This window comes from Mandrillus leucophaeus, unplaced genomic scaffold, assembly GCF_000951045.1.
Source record: "Mandrillus leucophaeus isolate KB7577 unplaced genomic scaffold, Mleu.le_1.0 Scaffold433, whole genome shotgun sequence".
Taxonomy (NCBI): Eukaryota; Metazoa; Chordata; class Mammalia; order Primates; family Cercopithecidae; genus Mandrillus; species Mandrillus leucophaeus.
In genome coordinates, this window is record NW_012104621.1 from 2,218,776 (window position 1) to 2,246,722 (window position 27,947).

The window sequence follows — 27,947 nt, forward strand, 5'->3', positions numbered from 1 at the left end:
CCGCCGCCGCTCCGCCGAGCGCTGCCTGTAGCACCTGCACTGTGGTTTGGAACCGCTTTTTGGAGGTCTGGCCGGGAAGGTCTCGGCAGGCGAATGTTCCACGAAGGCGTCCCAGAGGCATCTGCAGCCTACGCTCTCCCGTTCTGCTCTGGCGCCCACGAGCCCCTGACCGAGTCCCGGGGGTCGCTGAAGACGCCTGCAGGTGCTCGAACGCCCGTTGGTGCCAGGCTGCCCGGCCTTTAGGGCCTTGGCTGAGGATACCCCTTTCCTCCCCACCAGACGAAGCGACCGCCCTTTGCCAACCCCAGGCAAAGCTGGGGTCCCAACCTTACGTGCGCTACCGCCCCCTCCAGGCATTTGACCTCCCCGCGTCCCCATTCTTGACGGGCTCCGCCCTAGAAGTCTCCCAGGGTGGGAGCACTATCCTCAGGCCAGGGCGGGGCCGCTCCCCTGGACTTGGCCTTGTCTCTGTCAGGTCGCACTGGCCAATCTTAGCCAAAGCAGTCCCGAGCCAGATGTACCCAAGTGAGCTGACCTAAGACCTTGGATTCCTTGTGCCTCTGCATACTTCAAGAATAGGAAACGTGGTCATTAATCTATAAAGTCCCAGGGGCTGATTAATGCGAGGAACACAGTAGGACATCAAATCACAAAACATACTTGAGCCTGAACCAGGGACTGTGGGAGATATCGACGACCTTGTAATAAGAATGGGAATTTGACCTTCGCTGAGTACTTACTGTGCGCATTATGAAGTAATCCCCACAACCGCCCTGTAAGCATACTGTGTTACTCACCCTTACTTTACAGGTGAATACACTGGTGCTCAGAGAGGTTCTGTAGCTAGTGAAAGCACACAGAGCTACTGGAGGACCGGAACCCAGAGCCAGCAGGAACTCCGTGCACGGTGCAGTGGGAGCCAGGGATGTGGGACTGCAAGTTTCCTCTCCAGGAGGGGCACTGCCCTGACTCACTTGCTCTGGACATCGGTTCCCTCTGGCATATGGTGAGGGATTTGGACCGGATGATGATGATGATGGCTACACACCAGCTCTACTGGAGTGAGGCAAGGGCAGCTCTGAATCCAGGCTGAGTTGTTAGGAAGCACGAAGATGAGAGTGGAGGCTGAGCAGAACTACTAGAAAGTACCTTGGACAGCGCCAGGGAAACCAGGCCAAATTCTCCCTGCCCTAACTTCTCTTTCTAGGCTTCTGTAGACACCACCTCTCCTGGCTCCACTTGGCACTTCCTTTTCCCCAAGCTGGAGGGTTTGCATGAACAGAGCTCACCTGAGCATCTCCTCTAGGAAGGGAGGAAGGAAGGAAGGAAGGAAGAAAGGAAGGAAGGAAGGAAGGAAGAAAGAAAGGAAGGAAGGAAAGGACGGAGGGAGAGATGGAGGGAGGGAGAGATGGAGGGAGGGAGAGACGGAGGGAGGGAGAGACGGAGGGAGGGAGGGAGGGAGGGAGAGAGGGAAAGAAATGGTCCAGAGGACAGTGTAATCCCCAGATACTCGCTCTACTGCTGTCTCACTTGACATCACAAATATCCTCTAGTCATAGTCTTCTGGCACCTCAAACCCTCAGCTCAGGTTTCTGAATGAGCATTTTCACTTGTTTTGTTGTTGCTGTTGTTTGCTTGTTTGTTTGTTTTTCATTCTTTCCTTTAGTCATTCGTGTTCTCCTTGCAAGCTACGCCAATATAGAGTGTCCACTGACACCTACATCTGGGAATAAGTTGAAAGCTGGGTAACTTTGCCTGACATTTACTAAGAGGTTGAAGGCCCTGCCTGGCATCCTGCCCTACAGCCCCTCTGTCTGCTCTTACAGTGGGGTGACCTGGCCCCAAGATGCATGACCTGGGATCTGCCCTGAATCAGGGGGCACCAATCTCACTCTCCATCAGCATGGCTCCAGGCCAATCTCTGATCTCACAGCCCACTTCTAATGCCTGGGCATCCCTCTGGTTCCAGGATCTTACTCTGGCCTGGTATTACAGTTTGGGTAACTGGGTCCCTGATGTGCTTCCTGAGTCTGAGTTCCTGCCTCAGTCACCAGCCTAGAATGCATGTTCCTCGAGAGCTGGGGTCCAGCCTCTTGCTTTATAATAATCATTCATTCCTTTGACCAGTGTTTTGAAGGGCATACTACCTAGGCAGTGTCATAGCAGCTGAAGATATAGGAAGGAAACAAACCAAAATCCCTGCCCTTGTAGAATTGACATTCTAGTGGAGAAAGAGAGACAATAAATAGGACGAAGAAGATATGTTAGTATGCCCATTTATGAAAAGTGCTATGGTGAACAAAAAAGCAGGAAAGAGGATTGAGACTGGCAGAGTGGGGCTTCAATTTGAAATAGGGAGGTCAGGGAAAGACACACTAAGGTGACTCCTCAGCAAAGACATAAAGAAGGTAAGTAAGAAAAATAGGCGAATAGTATTCCATGCAGAGGAACAGCAAGGGCAGAGGCTCCGAGACAGGAGTGTGCCTGGCATGTTCAAGGAACAATATAACCGCCAATGTGGTAGAGCAGAGTGGGCAAAGGGAAAAGCAATCAGATCCAAGGTCAAAGGTAGGTAGGACTGTATGGGGCCTCAGCACTGGGAGGACACATGAAACAGGAACCGTGGGAGGCTACCGGGTAGAGCAGTGACATGATCTGATGTATTTTAAGAGGATCACTCTGGCTGCGGAGTGGAGAATTGTTATCAGGGGAAAAGAGTGTGAGCAGGAATACCTGTGAGGAGTCTCTATTACAATAAGCACATTTGGTGGCCAGGCCAGGGTATAAGCAGAAGAGAGGATGAGAATTGGCTAATCGTTGTGCCTCTTATTAATTGGAATAAAATGCATTGGCCAAGTCCCAGGATGTGGAAGACACTTGATTCCCATGAACTCATCTACCTTCTAAGAGATGTAATAGAGACTTAGAAAGCAACGTGCTCAGGTTCCACCTCCAGGAAGTGATGAAACATCCATGTCAGCCCAGGTCTGTATGGCTTAAATTATTATCTTGCTTCCATAATCCTGTTTCCTTAGCAATCTTTTCTCTAAAACCCTCTGCCTACACGCAGAAGCCAGTCTCTAAATCCCGGCTCAGAGGTTGAGAGATGGTGCCCACTTCCTTTCTGGAGATTTTGGGGCTCCATCGTCCATCTGGCTGCCTGTCAACAGGACACTCCATCCCTTTGAATGGGATCCTGATGCTGGGAAGCTAACCAGGCCTCTCTGTGCTATCTGCTCTCCTTCCTTATTGGACTGACACCCCCTGCCACCTAGGGCTGCTCAGATCTGCCCTCCAGAGCTGCCTCCTCCCAGGAACTGAGTTGAGTTTTTAACACCCTTTTCCACATTTGATTGTTATCCATGCCTGCCTCTACTCTAACTCCTAACAGCAGCAAGATTTTCTCTCACTTTCTTCTTTAAAACAAAACAATCTCTCTCACTACACACACACACACACACACACACACACACACGGCTAATATTAGGTTGGTGCAAAAGTAATTGCGGTTTTTGCCATGGAAAGTAATGGCAAAAACCGCAATTACTTTTGTACCAAACTAATATATAGAATTGAGACTGGCAGAGTGGAGCTGCAATTGTGTGTGGGTGTGTGCGTGTGTGTATGTAAACCACACACAGGCACACACATGCCATCTTTGCAAACATCTCCTATGTTATTTCTCATTCGTGTTTATATGGAAATGTTTCTTTCAATCAAGTAGTCGAGAGCCTATTTTTTTTCTTGAAGTGCATTATTTATTTTCATTTCCTTGCTTTTTAAAAAATGGTAAGTTATGAATGACGGCTCTAAAAAACACTAACTGAATGAATCTAAGTTGCATATCCATTTTCACAAGGCATGTTTTTTAAACCATAAAATTAGGTTTCAGGCATCAAATGTGGTCTGGTGACACAGCTTGAGTAATAACAATAGCTACCATTTATTAAACACCTACCTACTCTGTGCCAGACACCTTGGTATGCATCATCTTAATCTTCACATCTGCCTGAAAAATTGGTGTTAGGATCCCAGTTTTGCAAATTAAGAGATTACGGTCCAGCTTGATGAAATGGTGTGCCTAATGATACCTAGCAGAGGCAGCGAGGGGGCCCAAACCCAATCCTGTCTGACCAGCCCTGTCAAACCCAGTCCTGTCTGACCCCAAATTCCTGCATTTGTCTCTGCTCTACTTGCCTCTCCTTAAAGATGCCTTTATAGAACTGAATAGGACAGACTTAAAGAGACAAAGAACATTGCTGAGGGTCCACACCAGAAAGAAGTGAAATGAGCTAGCCAGGGAACTCCACTGAATTAAAGAGAATCTGGGCCTTCTTTTGGGTTATCAGGGAGGAGAGCGTCTGGCCTGGAGAGTCTATGACTAAATCCTTCAAGAGTCAACAGTGGCCGGGCGCGGTGGCTCACACCTGTAATCCCAGCACTTTAGGAGGCCGAGGCGGGCGGATCACAAGGTTAGGAGTTCAAGATCAGCCTGACCAACATGGTGAAACCCCGTCTCTACTAAAAATACAAAAAAAAAAAAAAAAAATTAGCTGGGTATAGTGGCATGGGCCTGTAATCCCAGATACTCAGGAGGCTGAGGAAGGAAAATTGCTTGAACCCGGGAGGCAGAGGTTGCAGTGACCTGAGATCGTGCCACTGCACTCCAGCCTGGATGACAGAGCGAGACTCCATCTCAAAGCAAAAAAAAAAAAAAAAAAAAAAGTCAACAACAAGGCTAGGGCAGGCCAGCAGAACCCAGAGCCGCCTCCTTTACCTATACTCCTCATGTGGTTTGAGAACTGTGGAAGATTGATTCAGTGGGATAGGTCCTGAATGAACACAGAAAGGACATTTAGCTTGTAATTGGGTGGTCTCCAGAGAAACACAGACTGGCAACAGGGATTAAATCCCCTCTCATTTAGAGGTTTCAAAAACAGTCAGATTATTAACAAAGGGAATCCAGGATGGATAAGAGGCAGAGTTTTAGAACAGAGCCTTAGATGAAGAACAGGCTTAGGAAGCCTCTGTTCCTATCCCTCCAAACATAAGAGTCCCTCTTTACCCCTTAGGGACAGTGGTGAGTTTTGGAGTCAGGCAGCCCTGGCCTCAAATTCTGGCTTACTAAGTATTAGTGGTGCAACTTTGAGTAAGTCACTTAACTTCCCAAGCTTCATTTTCTCCATTTGTAAAATGGGAGCAATAACGGTTCCTCTTTCATTGGGTATTGTGAGGATTAGATAATGACAATAGCTAACACATAGTGAGCACTCACATGTGCCAGACATTGTTTAAAGTACTTTACATGTAATTATCTCCCTTATTAAGATAATGCATATAAAGTTCCTAACACAGTACTAGGTACTTATTAGGCATGTAATAAATAATTACATCACTGCTAAAGATGGCAAGATCAGTGTCTGCTGAGGTTCCCACTTCATTACTTGATTCATGAGGTTTTCACACATTTTTAGGCTCCACCAGTCAGCCTTTCTACAGCTTTTACCGGATTGTAACCTTGTGGCAGGAGTCCACAGTGCTCCCTCTCACCCATGGCAGTTCTTTCCCAGAGATAGTTCCTAGGCACCCCCTCACTCTCCACCTCTAGCCAAGTCGTCTTCTTTGGAAGAAATGCCCCCAAACCTCCCCTGGCCACAAGTCTAGAGTCTGCTCATGGCTCTCCTCAAAGACATTACCCAGAACCAACCACAAAACCCTCCACCTGGGCCAAGAAAGATGTAGAAGAGCATGGCCGCCCCTCTGTGCTCAGACTTCTGACTTCTGTCCCCACTGTCCTTACAGTCCAGATTTACCCACATTTTGCTAGCAGCCGCATCACCCTTCGGCTTATAGGAAGCTCGTGGTTCTCTAAGAGCCCTGGGTTTGTTTTCTATGGGGTTATTGTTGCTGATGCTTCAAATGAACAGCAAGCCACATCTCTCTAACATTACTTCTCAGCCGTTTAATTTGGAGGCCTCTGAACAGGATTGAAACATTTCACCTTTGACCATGTCCTGATGTTGCAACCTGTTGAAGGCATCCTGCATGAGTTTGTTATCACTCATATTCACCATCTCTCAGTTAATGCCATTGTCAGTGCACAAGAGGATTTTCTTTCTCATCCTAAAGCATTAGTCAAAATGTTAAATAGGAGAATGCCAAAGACACGCCCTGTGACTGCCCGCACTGGGGGTCATCTGCCCCCTCTGGTTCTACAAGTAAACCTACTAAAAATTGCTCCCAACTTCCACATTCTGCAGTCCTCATTTCTCTATCTTGCACTCCCGAAAATCATGAAAAGCCTTGCCAAAGCCCGGCTGAAACCCTGATACATGCTATCTCTTAATTTCTCTGACCCATCAGATGAATAACTCCCTGAATAAGGGTGATCATAACTGGGCTGCCTCTTGGTGAACACATCCACTCCTAGGAAGCACTACTCTCCTTTGTGTGATCACAAAAGGAGAAAGGTGTCATTTATCCAATCAGCTCTTCTCAAACACTGCTGACAGTAAACACCCAAATCCCGTACTGCTGAACTCACCATTTTAGGCTCTTAGGAAACCGGAACCCTGCTGCATTCCCTGCTACCTAACCCTTTCTTTCACTCATCTCCCAAAGATCCTTCAGATGCTCTTTCTGGATCCCAGCTACAGTGTCCTGCTGTCTTGACAAGTACTTCATCTGGCCCTGGAGACACAGGCTCATTGAAAGCATCTAGGTGCCCTCTAACAGTCTCCTCATTTTTCATTTTATGCCTGCTCCACTATCTCCTGTTTGCTAGTCATTCTCCACCAATACATCCTGTGTGCCTCTGTTACAGGCCTGGAGACGAGAAAATTCTGCGTTCTTTTCAACAAACATCCATGCTTTCTCCTAATGCACCACATGAAGTACCTTTTGTGGTCCATGGCATTATCCCGATGCTTCAGGTCATTCTGGGATTGAGCACCTTCAGGGTCCAACAGCTTCCTGGCACCTCCATTCCAGATCCTGACTTCCAGTTTGTCTCCATGGCCCTAAGTATGTTTTGTAAATTTTATTGAAATATAACAGACAGTTCAATGAATTTTCCCAAAGAGAACACACCCATGTAACCAGCATCAAGAGCCAGAACATTACCAACACCCAAAAGTCATGTTGCTGGCCAGTCACTAACCTTCGCAAGAGTAACCACCATGCTGACCACTAACACTGTAGATTGGGTTTTGCCTATTCTTGGGCTTGATATAAATGGAATCACCGTCTGTCCTCTTCGTGCCTGGCTTCTTTCACTCAACATTGTGAAAGTCATCCATATGGTCATATATGACTACAGATCTTTTATTCTCTTATGCATGGTTGTCTTACTTAACCTTTTAAAAATCTGACATTATCACAAAGATCCGAATATATGGTTTTCTCTCCACCCACCCCCAACCTGACTGGTTGCAGTCTCACTTGTATCTATTACTACCTCTATTCGTACATTTCTCCATGCTATCCTTCATTTACCCTGCCAAACTGACCTTTCCAAATCATGTCACCCCCAGTTCAATACATTCGATGGCTCCCTATAACCTGAAGGGTACAAACTCCCACACTTGCTATTACAAGCCATTTACAATGTGGCTCCAATGTTTCCAGCTTTAGCAACAAGCTCTTTCTTCCCACACCTTTTATATTCTAACTACTTAGAATATATTAGCTGGCCCATAAACATAGACCCCTTTTCTGCCTCCATACCTTTGCTCATGCTATTCCTTCAACTTGGAACGCTCTTCCCACTCTTTCTCCCACTGACAAAATCCTTCAAAACTCAGGTCAAATGTCACCTCCTTTGTGATACCTCCTCCTGTCACTCCAGCAGAAATAATTGCTACCTTTTTTCAGCATCCATAGTAAGGCTTGGTTCATGCTGAGAGATAATACTTATCACTTCTTTAAAAGTTAATTACTACATTTCACCATTCTAACACACACGTTCTTACTCATCTCTGGAATCAGGATGCACTTTGCCATCGATGGCATCTTATAGTTGGAAGTATTTTTTTCTTTCTTGTTGATGCATAAAATAATGGTGTTTAAGATTCAGTGAAATACAGTATTTCATTTTTATCTCAGCATATTCTAGAAGAGCTTGTCACGCTGCATTGTATAGTTAGTTGTCTACAATTCTGTGTTCCTTTTTCATGTGTGAGGCCATAGGCACACACAAAGTCAGCAATCTGTTTGTTGAATGAAGAGATGTGCACCGTTCACTAGAACCTGAACATTTACTAAGTCATGGGAGGCAGTGTGGCAGGGAAGACCTCCTAGTGTGGTTCTTCATAAGGTTCCTCACAAGGCTGAAAGAGTTACCCTTTCCTCCTGAGGTGCTGAGGCCCGGGAGACAGTGGTGGAGGGCTGGAGAGAGCCACAGAAGTCTCTCTCCCTTGTGGCTGGCTGTCATGTCAGCTCGCATTGGGGCAGGGGAAGAGAAGTTACATAGGGTTAGTTTAATGCCCAATCCTTGATCAGCAAAGCAAGCTTCATTCAATTATAACATCATTCCTATTGGGTAAATAGGATTTGCTTCTCAAGGATCTGATTTATGGCCTGGTTTTCAGGAGCATGCTGTGATAGAAAGCAGTAGCATCCTGTTGTGCCAATCTTATTCCAAGCCTCTCTTTTTGAGTAACAACAGTGATTCTTTTAATTTGCTTTTTCCTAATGAAATCAGTTATTTCTCCTGCCCATATCACCACTCTATGTTATATTAAATAACAAAGGACACAGAAAGGCTGGCATCTGACTTTAGTGGTATTTCAGTTACCTTTTACCCATTTCTTAATATTTCAGCCTTTTAAATTGTGTAGGTGGTTTAGGTAAAGCCAGTATGTTTGTCTTAGTCCATTTGGACTGCTCTAGCAAAATACCGTAGACTGGGTAATTTACAAACAGAAATTTGTTGCTCACAGTTCTGGAGGCTGGGAAGTCCAAGAGCAAGGCACTAGCAGACTTGATGTCTGGCAAGGACCTGTTCCTTGTAGATGGCGCCTTCTGTGTCCTCACATGGTAGAAGGAGGACACAGAAGGCACCATCAAGCCTCCTTCATAAGGGCACTAATCCTATTTGAGAGGGTGGAGCCCCCATGACCCAATCACCTCCTAAAGGGCCCACCTCTTAATACCACTACAGTGAGGATTTGGTTTTAACACAAATTTGTTTTGTTTTTTTGAGACAGACCCTTGTTCTGTCACCCAGGCTGGAGTCCAGTGGCGTGATCTCGGCTCACTGCAACCTCTGCCTCCCAGGTTCAAGTGATTCTCCTGCCTCAGCTTCCCAAGTAGCTGGGATTACAGACACGCACCACCACACCCGGCTAATTTTTTACATTTTTGGTAGAGACGGGGTTTCACCATGTTGGCCAGGCTGGTCTCAGACTCCTGACCTCAAGTGATCTGCCTGCCTCGGCCTCCCAAAGTGCAGGTGTGAACCACTGCACCCAGCTGGTTTTAATACAAATTTTATAGGGACACAAACACTGGGACCGTAGCAGTGTCCTATTGATTTTTCACATGCTTCTGAAATTTGGAATTACAACATAGTCAAATGCTTTGGGATGATCCACTGTATATGATGAATGATACTCTCATATATTGTGCAAGATATTGCACTATCCTGCCTGCACAAGACCCCATGAATTCAGATGGATCTGTGGCTGTGTTTAGAGGACTGGTTGAGGAGAAACTTTGCTCCTGTGTTCATTAGGATTACTGAACAAGGTAGCGGTTTTATAAGGTTTCCTCCAGTTTCAGGCTGGCTTTATAAAGAATCACTGTATGTATCAGGTATTGCTTTCTGTTGGGTTTTCCTGGGTATTTCAAGGGCATGGGGATTGCCAAACCGATGAGCATGATAAAGTTCAATTGCATGGCCATCTGGACTTCCTTTGGGGAGTTTCTTTGATTGATATCTTTATTTTGTCAGGATCCAGGAAAGCACTTAATTCTTTCATATGATGTTCATTATCTTTTAGCAAATTAGATGCCTCTGGGAATTTTCTAAATTCCATCTTCTCCTTCAGAAAATGGATACCATTGCTTGCAATGTGGAAAAAAACAATAAATAAAAAGTTTCTTTCTGTCAAGAGTGGCAAACTCTGGCTAATAAGTCTAAGGATAAGGAATAACTGGAGGGGTAAAAACAGATTTATTTTTCACTTCATACCCTTCTATACTGTTTGAATTATCTTTTCCCATAAGCATATATTCCTTTTATTTTAAAAAAAGGTTCTTATATCACTTTGCCATTTTGTTATTGCTGTTGTTTCTGTTTTTCTCCTTTTCTTCTCTTCCTTTTGTGAAGTTTGTGCAGAGGATGGCAAGTTTAGTTCATTTAAAAAAATTTCAACAACAAAACAGCAACCAACCCACCATATTTGGTTTCTGTATTTACTATTGTTTTTCCTGTTTCAATTTTCTTTTTATCTCTGCTCTGGTCTTTCTCAATATTAGATTTACTCTTATGATAGAAATAAAATTATAAAAAAACGATGTCAGCATCTCTAAACTTTGGGAGGGGGAGCTGTTAGGAACCCTTTAGAGAATTTGGGTGCGGGGGCAGGCATGGTGGCTCACACCTGTAATCCCAGCACTTTGGGAGGCTAAGGTGGGCAGATCAGCTAAGGTCAGGAGTTCAAGACCAGCTGGGCCAAGATGGCAAAACCCCATCTCTACTAAAAATACAAAAATTAGCTGGGCGTGGTGGCATGCCCCTGTAGTCCCAACTACTCAGGAGGCTGAGGCAGGAGAATCACTCGAACCCAGGAGATGGAGGTTACAGTGAGCCGAGATCACACCACTGCACTCCAGCCTGGGCAACAGAGCAAGACTCCATCTAACAACAACAAAAAAGAATCTGGGGGAGCTACAGATTCTTATGCAAAGGAAAGTGCAGGCAGCTTCAGGGGTCATGCCCTTCCCCAACCTGAGGCTAATATCTGTTCAGTGCAATCTAGGGTATATTACCCTTTGCATATATCATTGCATGTAATTATCTTTAATAATTGTGTGACACATCTGTATACCCACTTTTCAGAAGAGAAAATGGGGTTTCAGAGAGGTTGAACGATGTGCCCAAGAGAGCACTGGAATAGTGACAAACTTTGGACAGTAATTTTGGATTTAAGCAGCCAGCCAATCTTTTCCGCCACACCACAGCTTGAAGGTTAAGCAAACAACTGATTTTGTAACTTTTCATATTATTGCCTCCCCTTTGTTGAAAGTGGGTGCTTGTTGCCTCATACCGTTTCTTTGCTGGTTCTTTGGACAAGACCTGCGGCTTGCATGTGCTTCTCTGGACGTTGTTTGATGCTGGGTGTGAGTCTCCGAGAAGGTCAGTTGATTTACTGGCACATTGGAGGTCCTCAAAACACAATCCAGAAGAGAGTCAGAGGCCCTGGAGTTCCATCCCTTTCACTGCAGCACCCCTGGAATGGGTGGCACCACCTCTGGGGGCAAGGAAGGCAGGTGGGGTGAGGGAGGAGACAGAGGGGAGCCAAAGGAGGAGACAGGAGACTCGCACCCCATTCCCATCATGCTGACATTTGGGGGCCCCTCGGCTTTGGTTCTTTTTAAAATGGGATGAGTGATGATTGTGAGCAATTTTAGCAACAAAAACCATCTTGAGCATTTACCATGCGCTGGACTCCATGCTTAGCACTTTACAACCAGGAAGGGGCAAAGCTGGGGTTCTGACTGATTTGAAAGTCTCTAGAGCCTTCTACCCTAGTAGCTATACCCTTCTACCCTGACTCTGAGGCCCTAACAGGCCCCCTCCAAAAGACTGACAGCAGATCGAAAGGGATGATAAAAGAGATGCCACGTCCTCCCACATACCTCCGTTCTCCCTTTTGTGAAACCTTTCTTGCCAAAAGTCTACATTTGTAATGTTTATGACAATAATATTATGATCAATGAAAAATTATGTTCTGTATCTATTCTTAGGCATTTAGGGCCTCCCAACCCATGATGATAACATGAACTACTTTGAAAAATATCTCACTCATTTTGGGTTCATTCTTCCCTAATTCACATAACCACAGTGTCATTCGGGCTTGCTTTAATTTTAAAAGATCTTTTCATAGGTGTGGTTTGGAAGGTGTATTCAAGATGGAGAGCAAGGTGATCACCCCTCATTGTAATTTCTGATCGCTTTGGTACTGGTCACTTCTCACTCCCTGCTGCCCGCCCAAACGTCATGACCTTTGTGCTTCTTTGTACACACAAAACCCTCCCCTTGGAAAGCTTTCCCCACCAACTTTAAACTTCACCCACTTTTCAGGGCCCAGATAAAACTCTGCCTTCTCTGTGAAGCCTTCCCCAGTGTCTCTCCAAGGAGTTGGCACCTCTGTCTTCTGCATGCCCCTAGCTCTTTACCTCCACCTCCTGCAGGGCCCTGAGCACTTTCCACCTGGCACCACCAGCACTGCTGAGACTCAGAGCTGCCTCCCTAGGACACTGTGTCTATCCTTTGTCTCCTCTTAAGCCCAGTCCAAGGCCTGGAACATAGTAGGTGCTCAGAAATCTATTGAGACTCGTTGGCAATGGCCAAGACTCGTCTTCCACAGTCTCTATAATTTCTCCCATATGCCCATCTGCTCTCAGCATCTGCTGGGTCCAATTCTCTCTCACTTTCCTTGCATGTCCTCCATGTAATCTGTCCTTTTCAGCTTTTTCCCCAGTCTTCACTTGACACTGCATGTTTTGGTAATCTATTGCCGGCATAACAAACAACTCCCAAATGTTATAGCTTAGAATAACCATCCTTTTATTTGCTTATGACTAATGGGGCTGGGCTCAGCTCAAAGTTCTTCTGCTGGCCTTCAAAATGGCATGGATGCTGGCAGACACAGTTCATGGGGGCCACCAACGTCATAGACATCTCACCATCAATCAGGGCTATCTGAGTCTGTGTCTGTCTCCTATGAGTGGAACTCCTTGAGGGCTGGGGTTGTGTCCCCAGAGCCAGCACAGTTCTCAGCAGAGCTGGGGGCTTAGTGAAGAGGAAATTCCCTAAACAAGAACCAGGAAATTTTGGCTCTGGACCAGTTTTGCCCCACCATGACTTTGTCCCAATCCCTATCCCTCTCTGCACCTGTTTCCCCATCTATAACCATGAGAGGTTCAACAGATTTCCCAGCTTCTTTGAGTGTAGTTGTCATCCTGTGATTTTATAGGACTGAGTCCAGCATCCTTGATAAGGCTCCTGAGGCCCTAAGGGCCTCCCACAATCTGTTTTTTCCAGCCACAGACCCCAGGCCCCAGACACATCCCACTTCTTGCTGTTTCCTGGATAAACCGTTTCTAGGCCTCTGTTCCTTTTCTTATGTTATTCCCTCTGCCTGGGCTATCACATTCATCCTTTGAGGATAGAGTGTACACTGCTTTAAACCTCATTTGCAGAGGCCGAGCAAACCACCTCCTTGGTTAGAGACACATTCACCATCCTTTCTATGCGAGGTCCTTCTCCCCTTTTGTTTTTCCCTTCGTCCCTAATTCCCATTCTTCTCCCAACCCCCAACATGGTCACTCCTCCAATGTGCCGGATACATGTCACATATTTATCTATTCTTATAAAATATTCATTCCTCTAGCAATAAGTGCCCAGGCTACCGCTAACTCCATTTTTACAAACAACACTGTAAATGTCCTTGTACATCTTTCCTTAGGGGCCTGCCGGAGAGTTTCTCTGAAGGATATACACTCAGGCTTGGGACTGCTGGATCACAGGTATGTTCATTAGTCTAACAAAAAGTAGAAACTGCTTGAGTATGTAACACAGGGGGACTTGAATGTAGGGAATTAATTACTTAGAGGATGGAAGAGCTGCAAAGTAACTTGGGGATGGGGAGGCAGTCATCTACAACAGCAACAGCAGGAAACTGCCCCCTTCCCCAAGCTGGAGGGTCAGAGGGAAGAGGTTAGCTGGTAAAGTTGGAATCCCAGCTGAGCTGTTCGGCCACTGCTGGCCCTTTGGGGATGCAGCTGCTGCTTGGAGATTCCACCTGAGGCTAAGGGAGGAGGGGAATACCCTGGCTTCTTCCTTCCTCTGACAGTCTGCAGAACTTCTCATATTTCTTGTGATGGGAGCAAGATGGTAGGTTAAGAAGTCCCAGACTCATGAGTCAGTCCTTACCCCAAGTTGACACAGCTCAATGCTGAGAGAAAAAGTATCTTCAGTGCCTAGCACACAGTGACTTCTTCCATGAGGGGAAAGAGTGGACCCATCAGGGCCACCCAGTGGAAATCAGATGACAGATTTCCAGATGCCTGGGAAATGCAAGCTGGAGGGACCAATCCCCATGACACAGCCTACAGCAGGAGGAGGATGAGACCCATCTCAGAGTACACAGGACTGAGGGGGCGTGCACCTCAGGCAGGCACATACCCAGCTTCCCTTAAATATGCCAGGCTGCTTTCCAAATGGCCATGCCAGCGAACATGACCCACATCCTTGTCAACACTTAGCATTATCCACCTTCCTAGTTTTTGAAATCAATGGGTATACAATGGAGTCTTACTGTAATTTTCATGTCTCTCAGTTACCGCTAAGGTTGAGCATCTCTTCCTATGCTTGTCATATATTCAAGTGTCTGTTTCTGTCAATGACCTTTTCTTGGTTTGCAAATATTTCTAGCTACTAATCCCTTATTAATCTCTAGTCAGATTTAGATACTGCAAATATCTTCTCCCTGTCTGTTCACATTGTATCCTTCATTTAAAAAGAAATCTTTAATTTTTATGTAGTCAAATCTTTTATTATCATTTGCCTTAGGACTTTGTGCTTTATGTGTCTTGTTAAGAAGTTTAGCTCCACTTACCAGCTCTCTCACGTCCCCTCTTTCCTGGATTACAATTCTATACTCCTACACCTGCAGAGAGGGAGGAAGAAGCTTGGTTGTTTCTCCAGATCTTCTACATGACCCAATTTCAAGCTATTTTCTCAGATAGAGATGTTCTCTACCTGCGTTTCCCAGGCTGAGTATTCGTCACTAAAGAAGACTTTGCTTTCTGGGGTGTTAACTTCCTAGAGAACATACTAGACATTATCAGCACAAACAACTCCACAGCTGAAAACAGCAAGGAAGAATATGAAGGAAAGATGCATGCAACAGAACGGGTTTCCAAACCAGGTGCTTCTCAGAACTGCAAGAAAAGGAAGCAAGTAAAAAGTTGAAAGTGAGGATTTCTCAGTTCTCACCTTCCTCAGGTGTCATGTCTCAAGGGAATAAACGTGCCTCAAATTCATTTTCATTCCTTTAATTTAAAAAAATTTCAGAAAGTGATACATATTATGGTTATGGAAAGACAGAAAGAGCTTTGAACTCAGATGTCAGACAGACACCAGTCTAACATGGAGCTGACTTGTGATCCTTCTACAAGTCATCTCACCTGTTGGAGCTGCAGTTTTGCCTGGCCTATAAAATGCAATTTACCATGCACACTTTTCCTTAAGAAGTTTCACTTGCAGGGTGGAAATGGAAATGCTTTACAACTTATACAAATTTTTAAGCACCTACTAAGTGCTAGGCACTGGGGATGCTTTTTCTCATTTAATCCTCACAACCACCATACAAGGATAAATTTATTATACCCATTTTACTGGTGGGAAGACTGAGAGATTCAGAGTTTCAGAGAGATTAAGTAACTTCTTCAGGCTTACACAGCTAGGATTATTATTCCCCTTCCCTTAGCCGGACTGGAAACATGCAGCTCTCTGCTTTGGGGATCCTAGCTTTTCTATTTTGTATTTGTCAAGTTATTTGACACTGAAGCATCCCATTTTCCTGCCCTGGGAATCAGGTTAGAAACAAATTTCAGATAGTGCTTTCCAGATCTTCCCTCCCCTCAGCTGAGGCAGTTGTCCACACTCTGGCAACCCCAGAGATCTCCAAACTCAGTTGCAGAGGCTCAGAGGGTCCCCTGAGACAGCTCTGAAGTGGTTTCCATGGCTCCTAGCAAGTGGCGAAGGGGTAGGAAGACCTTGTCTATCCCAAGGGGCAGAAGGTGAGAGACAGCCCAGCCTTAGTGATGTATCTTCCATTAACACAATAGGACCCAGCCACAGCCCTCAGTGGCACACAGGGAAGGGCACTGACCAAGAGGGAGGCTTTCCCTGAGTTCTGGGGGGTTGGGAGATTGTCCAGCTCCTCAGCCCCCTGACTCCACTCCCAGGAGATGAAGCTGCCTGGAACCCCACCGGTGGACACAGGACGGAAGTGCTGAGGGCACAGCCTGGGTATCTGAGGATGTATTGGGGTGACTTGGAGTAAATACAGCGTGGAAGGACAGGAGCCGTGGCAGCTACCCTCAGGTGTCACCTGCCAGCTCAGGCTAATGATCCTGGGGCCATGACGGGGGATGGCAGGTTCAGGTGTTGCCCTCCCCTTGAGACTGGATAGAGACCCTTTCCCTCTGAGCTCCATTCATAGGAAACTCCCAGGTCCCAGTTGGCAAGCACTGAAGGGCCCAGGGCTGATCCCTCTCAACGCAGGTTCATGTCAGCAGATGAACAAAGCATCAGGTGACTCCAGGAGCAATGAATCTCCTTTCCTTTCTTAGAAAATGATTATCAAGTCACAGAATGTCAAAGCTGGAAGAAACCTCAGAGATGGTGACATCAAACCTGTCTTAGAGTGCACATGAGGAAAACAGGCTCAGAGAGGGCAAGCAAGGCTGCTCAGCACAGCCCATGTCACCCTGAGCCTACAATCTCAGCAATGCTGTCTGCTTAAATCATTCCTAGCAGCCCCATGAGAAAAGCCCTCATCCCATGAGACCTCTGCCAAATTTGGGGCTGCACTGAACCGGGGATATTCCTCTAGATTTTGAAAACTTTAAGGCATAGCCCTCTTCGTTTTAAAATTTCACCCTGAACCATTTTGTCTCATGGAGTTTACAGAAATCTTGTTTCTCCCAAGAAAACAACAAAGAAACGATGGCTTCCTGTGTGAAATCCCCGGGAGGTGTAGGACTCAAGAAATATTCTGCTTCTCCTCTTGTAGAGCCCATAGGGAACCAGAGAAATCCCAAGTCTAATGTTTCCTGGGGAGCATCACTACAATGCTGGAACAAATATCAAAGGAAGACGTGATTGGTGGAGTGGAAAAACTGCATTTAGAGTTGAGAGACTTAGGTGCAAGTTTGTTTTGTCACTGATCTGCTGTGTGACCTTGGGCTGGCACCATCTCATTCTGGGTGTTTATCCCCCATCACTTGGAGGAAAGACGGGATGCTCTCTAAATGCCTTTCCAGCTTTAGCACCCACTGGGACCCCAGCTCCCCGCCCTTGCTGTCCCCGGGTACCACCTCCAGCTTTCCTCCTGAGCTTGCAAAGCCTGGGAAGAGAAGGGGTTGAGTGTTTTTCTTCCATTTAAGCTCAGACTTATTAAGTGACTTGTCCACATTTCTCTGGAAGTGACAGGCAATGAATATGGAGTTCCTGAGGCGCTTTGTCCAGATCTGATCATGGAAATCAGGAGAAAGACAAATAATCTCCAGATTGTCTGGGTTGACGTCGTTGCTAGAGGATGATGTTAATTCTGCTGTTTACAGAAATAAGTCCAGTGTGAGTCGAAGCTTTTTGGTGTCTAAAACCAGATGGTATTTCCTGCCTTGATCAGCCTCAGAGCTTTGGTTCCCATGGCAACCCTGAAGTTCCACCTACTGCAACTTCCCTGTTCTCCAAGCTTCTTCCTCTTCCACCATCGTGCTATGTTGGGCCCATGGAGAATAAAGCCAGTAACCAGCATGTGCACAGCATCTGACAGTTTACAATATACTCCAGCAGTTATTACCTCATTTAATCGTCACCACAGCTTTGCCAGATAGCATTTGCTAACTCCCCATCCTACAGATGGGAAAACTGAGGCCTCAGAGATGAGGCCATCTGCGCTTTCAGCCCTTGATGGTGTAGGTAGAAGTCAAACCCAGGTTTCATGATTTGGGACCTCTATTGCACCAGGATGAATATGAATACCCTGCCCTGCAGATCACCTACTATGCTTATTCCTAAATGATCATTTCCACAAATAAATCAGGTCTAATCAAGGCACGGCAACTTTAAGCAAGTTACTTCACTTCTCTGTGCCTTACTTTGCTCATTTGTAACACAGGTTGTAGTAATGATACCTCTGGGTGGATGAGAGGATTAAGCATGCATGTACAACCAGAAGAAATGCTTACTGGTGTTGAAGGGAGACCTGGGAAGGCAGGGTGAGTCTGTTCTGCCCTACCTGTGTGACTCTGGGTGGGTCATCTTGCCTGCGGAGACGGCTTCCCCTGGTGTAGGAGGGAACAGCATCACAGTGCTCACACGCATGTGGTGCTTGAGAAGATAAGTGCGCCGCCTCTCACGCTGCAGTGCGCATACGCATCCCCTGGGGACCCTGCAGGGCCTGCATTTCTCACAAGTGTCCATGGACAACACTTTGAGTAGCAAGGCTGTAGCTAGGAAAGCCCCACGCAGGTGTTATGAGTGATCAGTCATGCAAAGAGCCATGCCCCCAGCAGTAGAAAGCTCAAGAAGCTTGAAGAGCTCACTGCAGGTGAGCAGGAGCCCCTTGGGTGGTTTTAACGGGGTGTGAGATTTCTGTCAGAAGGGCTCCTTCGGCCCGAGCCCTGGGCTCTGCAGAGCCTGGAACTCTTACGGGGTTCTGGTGAAAGCTCTCCCTGATCTTGCTCTCAATACAGGACATAAAAACATCAATGTGTTACATCTTGCACAACAAAAAAAATTTATTGATAATGACTTGTGAACTCTTTAAAATAAACTTTAAATTAAAAGCTAAGTCAGTGTGACCCAGGAACGGTAAGTGGCCTATGTTGAAGTCCATGACAGACAGGGGATCAACGGAGACCTATCACGCGGTTCTAAAAACAGCCTGCACTTCATGCTTCCCCCGGTTTCCTCTGCTCCATATTCTTCCTTATGTGACTATGGTTTGTAAACTAAATTATGTGCATTTATTGCTACCAAATTAACAAATATTTTCCATTCATTCTTGCAGTAAGTCTGGCCGGTGCATCCCTGGGCCTTGCCACGGGTCCATATCCCAACTTCTCTGCCTGCTCTCAGCTCCAGGGGCACGGTGGCTGCTGCTGAGGAGCTCCTACGCCCTTCAAGAAACAGTGAGAAAAATGATTAAAAGCTTCCGTGCCCAAGGATGGCCTCCATGTCCCAGGCACTGTGTTGGGCATTGAACAACGTGAGTCTTCACAGCAGCCCTGTGAGCCGGGGTGTTGTGACACCAGTGGATCACAAGCTCCTAGAGGGCAGGGAATTTGCTTTGCTCCCTGGTGCATCACCCGTGCCTACGAGGGTGTGCCATCAGTGTCTGCTGCATGGATGTGCTCGCCTACCCGAGAAAGGCTGTCAGCACCCCCACAGGGCCTCCTAGTCATGTGGCACCCATGAAGTCACCCTACAGAAGCTGCAGTGACAATGGTGTGCAGCCTCCAGCTTCAGCTCCTTCTTCGTCGCCAAGGTTCCCCTCCACACACACCCCCAACAGTTTAGAAAGCCCCTTGTCACAGGCCAGGTTCCCTGGGAAGTGCACTCTGAGGTGAAGCAGAGCCTGCAGCCTGTTGCTTAGGAACTGGTCTTGGGACAGACACCTGTGGAAGGAAAGAAGAAATGCAGGACCGCGCGGAAGGAGAGGCCAAGGGCTGTGGCTGAGGCGGGGGACAGAAGTCTATGGGAGTCCACACGGCAGCCTCACCTGCCTCAAGGGCACCCACGGCCGAACAGGTCAGTCAAGTGGGTGTCCACTCCAATGCCTGGGCGCTTCAGGGAACACTCATCTTTGGACTCAAAGGGAGTGTTCGGGTCATGATGAAAGTGGAGACAATTATCCTGCTACAGAGCTGTGAGCACATGAGACGGAGAAGCTCTGAGCCACGCTGAGACAGGAAATGAGAACCAGAGGAGTGGTGAAGGGGCGCGGAGCAGGCGAGATGAGCTGGTGCCCTGAGAACGTCCTGACCTCTCCCCTCCACAGGACCAGGACCAGGCAGCCCCACCTCATTCGCTGGCTCATTCTCAAAGCATTTTCTGTGCTGGGCTCTGGAGATACCGGCTGAAGACCCTCAGTTTATTTAGACCTCTCTGACAAAGGGGCACATGTATGTGGGAGGGAGAGGAAAGGAAAGACCCTAGAAGGGTCACACACCTGTCACACTGAACGGCATGATAGAGATGAACAAGACTCAATGAAGGCAAAACACCAGCCAGGTCACGGGCACGCCCACACCACCCCCGCCCCCACACTCCGCCCCAACCTTTTAAAAAAATTATGGAAACAAATGTAACATAAAACCAGCCATTTTAAGTTTATAGTTCAGTAGCATTAAGGACATTCATAACGTTGTACATTACCATTAGCTAATTCTACAACTTCATCATCACCCTGAAAGGATTAAGCAGTCACTTTCCATTCTCTCAACCCAGCCCAACAACCATGAACCTGCTCTCTCCATGGATTTGCCTGTTGTGGACATTCCACATAAATGGAATCATGGAATATGTGGCCTTTGGTGTCTGGTTTAACTTAGCCTACTGTTTTCAAGGTTTACCCAGGTTGCAGCATGTATCAACTTCGTTCTTTTTTATGGCTGAATAATATTCCATTGTGTGGATGTAAACTTTGTGTATCCATCCATTGGACATTTGGGTTGTTTCCACCTTTTGTCTACTGTGAATAGTGCTGCTATGAATATTCACATACAAGCTTCTGTTTAAATACCTCTTTTCAGTTCCCTGGGGCATATGTGTAAGAGTGGACGTGCTGGGTTCCATGGCCATTCTACTCTGAACTTATTGAGGAGCCACTCCCCCTTCTTTTTATAGCTTTTCATAGAACCACCGGGCTGCAAGGGATCACAAAAGTGACCTAGAACAGTGTTGCTCAAACTTTTGGATTTCACACACCAGTAAAACTAAAACTATCATCACCATACTCAGCCTCTCCCAAAGTAGGAGGGACTTGTGTTGGAATGAAGGCCAGCATGTAAAATGGAAATATCCAGTGTCAAACTCATGGCCTCGTTCTTGCTTTTCTCATTATCACCTCCACCTGGTACTGGTGCGTGGGGACCACTGACCTGGTCCAATCCCCAGCTCAAGTCTCCATCCCTTCTCTAGCTGCCCTGGCACAGGCTGGCCTAGCTTCTGTTCCTGCCTGAAGAATGCTCCCGTGCCCGGGCAGCTCAGATCCCTGGAACGTTCTTTCTTGTGGCGTGCTGGCCCCGTGCCCATGGCCTCCCCAGACCCTTGCCCCACCCTCCAAGGCCCCCCAGCTTCCCCCCATCACCTTCCTAAGGGCCCCTAGGACTAAGCTACTGGGACCGGGGAAGCATAAACAAGGCAGTCCCAACTTGCAAGAATTCTTACTATTCTTGTGAGACAGGGTCTCGTTCTGTCGCCCAGGCTGGAGTGCAGTGGTGTGATCATAGCTTACTGCAACCCTGAACTCCTGGCCTCAAGTGATCCTTCTGCCTCGGCCTCCTAAAGTGTTGGGATTATAGGCATGAGCCGCTGTGCCAGGCCACTTGTGAGAATTCCTAAAAGAAACAGAGAATCACCAAGCTATTTATAGCTTTCAGAAGCCCTCCTCTCCAAATCGTGAACAAGTTGCAGAGGCTAAACAACAGGTTTCGTTTATTTGTCTTGTTGGCTGGGCTTATTCAAATTCCACGTTCCCCTCTGTGCTGACGACAGGCAGCAAGACACTAGGGAGTGTGAGGCCTGCACTCAGACCAGACTATCCCTTGTCAGCTGTGTGACCTTGGCAAAGTTGGTTAGTATCTGTGTGCCACAGTCACCACACTGACAGAAAGAGGAGTTTCAGGATGCCTCACAGGGTTCCTGTGAAGATGAGGCAAGGTGACTTCTAGAAGCTGCGCCTGGTGGCCCCAGGGGCTCGCTCCATAGCAGCCATGACAGGCAGGCATTTGGGCAGTGTTTTACGCCTTGGATGAATGCAGTCAAAGTGGGAAGATAACTTCACAACATTTAATACACACAGGCCAACAAACAATAATCTTTCAAAGAATTAAGTCCCTGCATAAACATAACAATAAAATAATAAAAAGTGTCTATGGTGAGGAAAATGGAAACTCACTCTCTTGGGCAGAAACTAAAATGACATTCTAGACTCCTGGCAGCGGATACAGTGGCCCTAGTGAGGGCCCTATAGGGGAAGGCCAAACCCACTCCAGCCACTTGGAGGTAGAGACAGAGTTTCCCTGACAAGGATGGCCATGCCCTGTGTCTCTGCCCTCGAGAAGGCTCCAGCAGGAAATGGACACCTGGGAGGGTCCCTATGCTGATGCGAGACGGCTCCACTCTGCTGGACAGGGCCCCAAGTTGGCGGGGGTCCTGGAGGAAAGGGAGTTCTCAAGGGCAGGGAGATGTGGTCTCAGCCTTAGGAAGGAAGTGCGGTGCCAGGCAGGAGAGCCGAGGACAATGAACTGGGCTTTGTGCTCGAGCTCACTACCTGTGATTCTGTGTGGATTTCCCTTCTGTCATTCCCAAGCTTTGGCAACAACTGTTATTTTTGGGACTGGATTCTCTGCTGGGGGGCTGAAATTAAGGCAGGGACTAAATCCACTCAGGTTGCATGTTAAGGAGGAGCAGAGCGCCCTGAGGCCAGAGGACCCACCTCACTCAGGGAGATTCCTTCTGCAGGCCAGGCCTGCAAAATTTGGTACCAGCTTTATTAGGGAAAATACCAGGTCGGTCTCTTTACACGTTGAACAGGAACTGCTGGTTAACAAGACACGATTAACTTGCTAGGAATGGACAAGGACAGCGACAGGAGAGTGCTTCACAGCACCTCCTGCTGATGGCACCTTCATTCTGGCTGCAGAATTCTCCCAGGAAGGGTCCCGGGCTCTTCAGGAGGCATTTACTTGGAAGCACAGCTCAGCGTATCTGTCCAAAGTTGTCCAGCCTCCAGCCTGGCCCATGTCTTCAGGCAGCTCTGAGGCAAGAGCAAAAGAGACGGGTTCCCTGCCCCCTTTTTACCCGCTGGATCAGCTTCTACGACTTGGCCAAACTACCTTTCTTTCTGTCTGCCGTGCTGGGAATCCCACTGACAGCAAGACCCAGAGTCAGGCACATTTGGGGGACAGGTCCATTGGCCACTCCTCACTTCTGTGGGCTCCGATGCCAGCAGAGCCACGTCAGCAGCTGCTACCTCTTGCCGGAGGGAGTTTCTTCTGGCCTCACCCACCCAGCCATGGCTACGTCAGGGCAGAAGGGAGAGAAGAAAGAAGAGAGATGAGATGAAAGGATTTAAAATGTGCAACCATCTTTGAGGTTTCCCACATCTGCACTGCTCCACAGTGTGAAACAGGCTTTCACTTTCACCTGATCCGTGGGGGCTGCTATCCCCTTGTAACCAAAAGGGAAACTGAGACTCAAAGGGAGTAACAAACATGCTCAACGTCACACAGCGCTAGGTCTGACTACGTCCAGAGCTCTTTCCAGGGTAACAGGTTGCTTCTACTCATTTCAAAGGACCAAAACCAGAAAAACACGCACCCAACTGACACCTCCTCCCTGACGATCTAGAACTTACACATTACGTGCTGCCTTTGCACATGCCCCGGTTGGGATGCCCTTTCTCTTTCCTGCCTAAACCTGCCCTTCGAGGTCCCACTCCAGCTCTCTCCTCTAGGGTCTGCCCAGGCAGAGTCTGAGCCATCATCGATGACTTTCCCTGAGCCATATACCCAACACGCTTCATCACCACACCATCTCACAGACATGCTTGTCTCCTCTAAGATACTATGGGGTTCCCTTGAGGGCAGAGAAGTCCTTTTTCATCTTTGGAGGCAAAGCATACGAGTGGGGCTGGCACAGGGTAGATGCTCAGTAAATGTTTGGTAACCAAAAGAATTAAAAAGTAAACATTCTCCTCACAAAACCAGCTGGCCTCCATATAATTTTGCGGCGCTGAACTAGAGGCAGGAGCCCTCTGTGACCAGCGGGAACTTGGACATCCAGTACCCAGGACACGCCAGCAAGACACTGCCTGGGTGCTGGGAAACAATGCCCTCCATCCTACAGGAGAGCTCAGGGTGGAGCCTGAGCTCAATGCCCTCAAGGCTGGAGAGCTTTCGGAACAGGGACCCTGCCATCTCAAAGCAGGCCCCGTCCCGACGTCCCACTGCCAAGCAGACCACCTCTGCAGAGAGCTGCTGGGGACAAAAAGGTGACCACCAACGGCCCTGACCCACTCCCAGGGCTGCGAGGCCTCTTGCCTGCCGCTGTTCCAGTCAAAGCGGGGCTTCCCCAATGGTGTCCAAGGAATTCCAGTCTTGCAAAAGCACCTTGGAGAAGTGATGAGAGTAATGTGGGAGACACTACGAGCTTCTTGGTCCTGTGAAGAGGCCTGACACGTGTGGGCATGCTGAAGGTTATGAGAGGCCTGCAGCAAAGATGATCACGTAGCTCGCTTTAACTTGGTGTCTGCCAAACCTACTTGACAGGGAACCTCACCCCACTTTCACATACACACCCTACTTTTCTTTATGGAAAACCTATTAACATCCTGTGGAACTAGAGTTCCAAGGAGCACAATTTTGGGAAATGCTGGTGAAGGTCACCGAGCAAGGGAGGTGCTTCTTGTGGGGGGCGGGGGTGCAGCCTCCTGGTAGCAGGCTGGGGACACATGTGGGAAGGGAAGGGGGTGATCAAGGACCAAAAATCACAAAAATAAGCACCCAAACGACCCCTCCTCCCTGACGATCTATAGCCTGCACGCTCCGTGCTGCCTGCGCACATGTCCCCGCTGGGGTGCCCTTTCTCTTCCCTATCATCCGCATCCAAACATGCCCAGAAAGGGTGCCAGGGACCTCTTGTGAACCAGCACACAAACTTCCTAGGAGGAAAAGCCTTGGACACTTGAGTCCAGTGAAAAAGAAAAGAGAAGCATTGTCTGGAGCCTCTGCTGTCCTGTCTGCAAAACGGGAATAGCCCCGCTCCATCCAGGGTCATCCACTGAGTTCATGGAGGTCTACATTTGTAGAAAGGTGACCCCCCGGCACAGCTGTGTATCATTGGTGTTCAATCAGACTTACTGAGTGGAAGCTATACCAGTATATGGTTATGAAAAAAACAGCACCACAGCAAAAAGCAGGCACAAAACCTCAAAGTACGTAACGTCAGGGGCCATGAATTTCAGAGGCAAACAATTCTAGGCCTACTGTTAACCCCTGAAGCCATCAGTAAATTAAAACAAGAATCTGAAGTGCTTCTAGCTCCGAGAGTCTACAGGAGTTAGTGGAAAAGGCACAGGCTTGCAAGCCCACCGGGTCCAGTTCTGAGCCCAGATCTGCTCCTTCTGGGCTGTTTAACTGGCAAGCAGCTTCCCTCTCCCTAAGCATCCAGTTCCCAATGTGCGAGATGAGGTTACACGATGCCCCCTCCAGGGTGGCCATGAGGATGGAATGACAAAGATAAAGCTGCAGCACACAGTAGGGGATGAATGAGTTGTCTCCTTAAAAAGGCTGGAACATGAGAAACCTTTGTATAGGTGTCTGTCAGTAACAGCTAAATGAAATACTTTGTCTTCAGTCCTGTGGAAAGTTGGCTTCTGTGGGTGGAAGGCTGAGAGGATTTAGAGGAAAAACACCCACTATCAGGGCAGGGGAAGAAAACGACGAGGCTCTGGGCAGTAAGATAACGACATCCTCTGAAAGCCAGCATAGGGGAGTGAGCTTTCATGGCTGGGGGAGAGACAGATGAGAGATGGCACCTCCCAAGGAGACCAACTTGTGGCTCAGCACTGCTCAGGGTAGAGATTAGAATTCTGTGCAGACCCAGCACTTTGGGCACACTGGTTCTCAGCTCCAAATAAGAGGCCGTTGAGCTGCATCTGAACTTTGAACCTGAGTCCAGAGCACAAGGTCTGCCCACTCTACCGTGCTGCTTCTCAATGTCGGGACCATCTATTTACAGGTGTTCTCTTGCCCGTCGAGAGCCTGAAGGCTCTGGATGGTGTCTGCACACTCGGCACCTGGTATCTAACATAAATGCAACAAGCACTGGCGGAATTAGTCACTCACTGGAAAATATTTCAGAAAGCCACCGGGTTTTAAAAGTCAGGGCCACTCTAATTTAGTATAATATGATACGGTAGGAAACAACACAAGACAATTCCCTTTTGAGGAACACAGCATTGACAGGATGTAGAAAAAATTCCAAATTTTCACTTCTTTGCCTAGAACCTTTGAGCACCAGAGGACTTTCACGATATGACCCATTAGTCTTCTGCTTCCACTTTCAGTGCAGAAAGCCCTGCAGTGATACGGGTGAGCACTGTGGAGTACCAGAGCATCATCTGGTCTGACCCTCCACTTTGCAGATAAGGAAACTGAAAGCTAGGAAGAAGAAGGGATCCACAAAGCAGGCCTCCACTTCTTTCCTTCTATAATAGACTGTCTTTGCAATAAAGAAAAACGCGTTTGACATACACATCTTGAACGCATGCTGTAAGCTGTACACAGCAGGGGCAGTGGAATGCTAGAGCAGTCACACACATAGCACTGAGGGACCCAGCGGCTGAAAGGGGGTCAAAAAAGACTCCATCTGACAGGTGACTTGGACCAGGAGGGACAAGTTAGAAGTTTTAAGGGACGATGTGGCAAGAGGGCTAACCTCTCACCATAATACATACCCCCCATCTAAGTCAAAAGTTGTTGCTGGGAAGCCACTATGTGGAGACTGCACATCCCGGCCTCCTCTGCATCCAGGTGGGGTCACATGACTAACAGCAGCCAAGGGGACGTGAGCAGGAGTGATGTGTGTCGGTTAAGAGCAAAGCAGGTAAGAAGCAGCCATGCCTTCTCCATCGTCCCTTTCCCTTGCTGCCAGCCAGAAGCAAACTCTGAGGCTCCCAGGGAGGGCGGAGCACAGGATGAAAGGAGTTGAGTGCCTGCATCACTGAGTGAACCAACCTGCCAACCAGAAGCACCCCCACTGGACTGTTACATGGGAATCTGTCTCTGTGTGTTGAAGTTCGTTGCAGCAACAAGTACTACCAACGAATGCAGTGGATGTGAAGCAGGCATCCCGAACAAAGGGAACAACGTGACTAAGGAACAGCAGTGTGATGGGGGCAGGGCTGGGGCCGTGGCCATGTGAAGGGGTCCCGGGATTCAGAGCTCACGCTGGTGGCTGCGGGAAGGAAGATCACGCACAGGGGCTGTTGCCAGGGGCCCTGGTGTTGCTGGCGCTGCTCTCAAAGGAAGAGTGAAAGTTGTGAATGGTTTCCTGTAAAATTTGTCTCTCGCGTCCCTGCGGAGGAAATTGAAAACAGACACAGAAAGTCTTATTAAACCTTTTAACCATTAATTCAATTGACACAGTGTTGTTAATGTTCAACTCATACTTGAAAAACCCATGGGCGTCTCGGGGAAAATAAATTACCTAATTGAAAGAGTACCCAGTTCAATAAAAACATACTGAGTCAGAATCTCCCCAGCACCCAACATCACAGCCTGTCAATGCTGCAGAGGCCCTGGGATGCAGGACCCCAAACCCCTGGACAGAGCGGGAGGCTGAGCCCGGGGCAGGACTGACTCTTCCCAAGTCGCATGGCCCAGATTCGAGGTCTCCTTTCCTGTGCCTCTGTGCATCTTTCCAGTCCTCAGATTTTCAGAAAATTCAACGGGAGCCCAGTTTCCTTCTGCTACAGGATAAGAGTTTAAACTGCCTTTGCTTCCCTTTGCCCAAAAGCTGCCAGATTTGTCTTCACAGAGATTCACTTCTCACTCTATTCCTACAACGCCCCCTGCCCCCTATACACACATTTTCAGGTGAGAAAAGAGGGTGGATGTGAATGTTCCGTTAAGCCCAGAAAACATCATCACTGCATACCAGGCTCAGAGGCATCAATACTCAGAGATTAAGAACA

General features: G+C 47.7%; 1 protein-coding gene across 2 annotated transcripts in view; it reads right to left on the bottom strand.

Moving 5' to 3' along the window:
• Window positions 1-22,717: 22,717 nt before the first annotated feature.
• The window catches only part of ANKS6 (ankyrin repeat and sterile alpha motif domain containing 6), a 68,003-nt gene continuing 62,773 nt past the window's right edge, over window positions 22,718-27,947 (bottom strand). The window contains exons 14-15 of one of the 2 annotated variants that reach the window (XM_011993761.1): window positions 27,201-27,328; window positions 22,718-23,268 (exon numbers count right to left, since the gene is read on the bottom strand). In XM_011993761.1, coding sequence (XP_011849151.1) covers window positions 27,224-27,328 — 105 coding nt within the window. In that variant the 3' untranslated portion in view covers window positions 22,718-23,268; window positions 27,201-27,223. Of the gene's footprint in view, window positions 23,269-26,121; window positions 27,329-27,947 lie in introns of those variants that run through there. The other variant, XM_011993762.1, reaches the window with a different exon arrangement.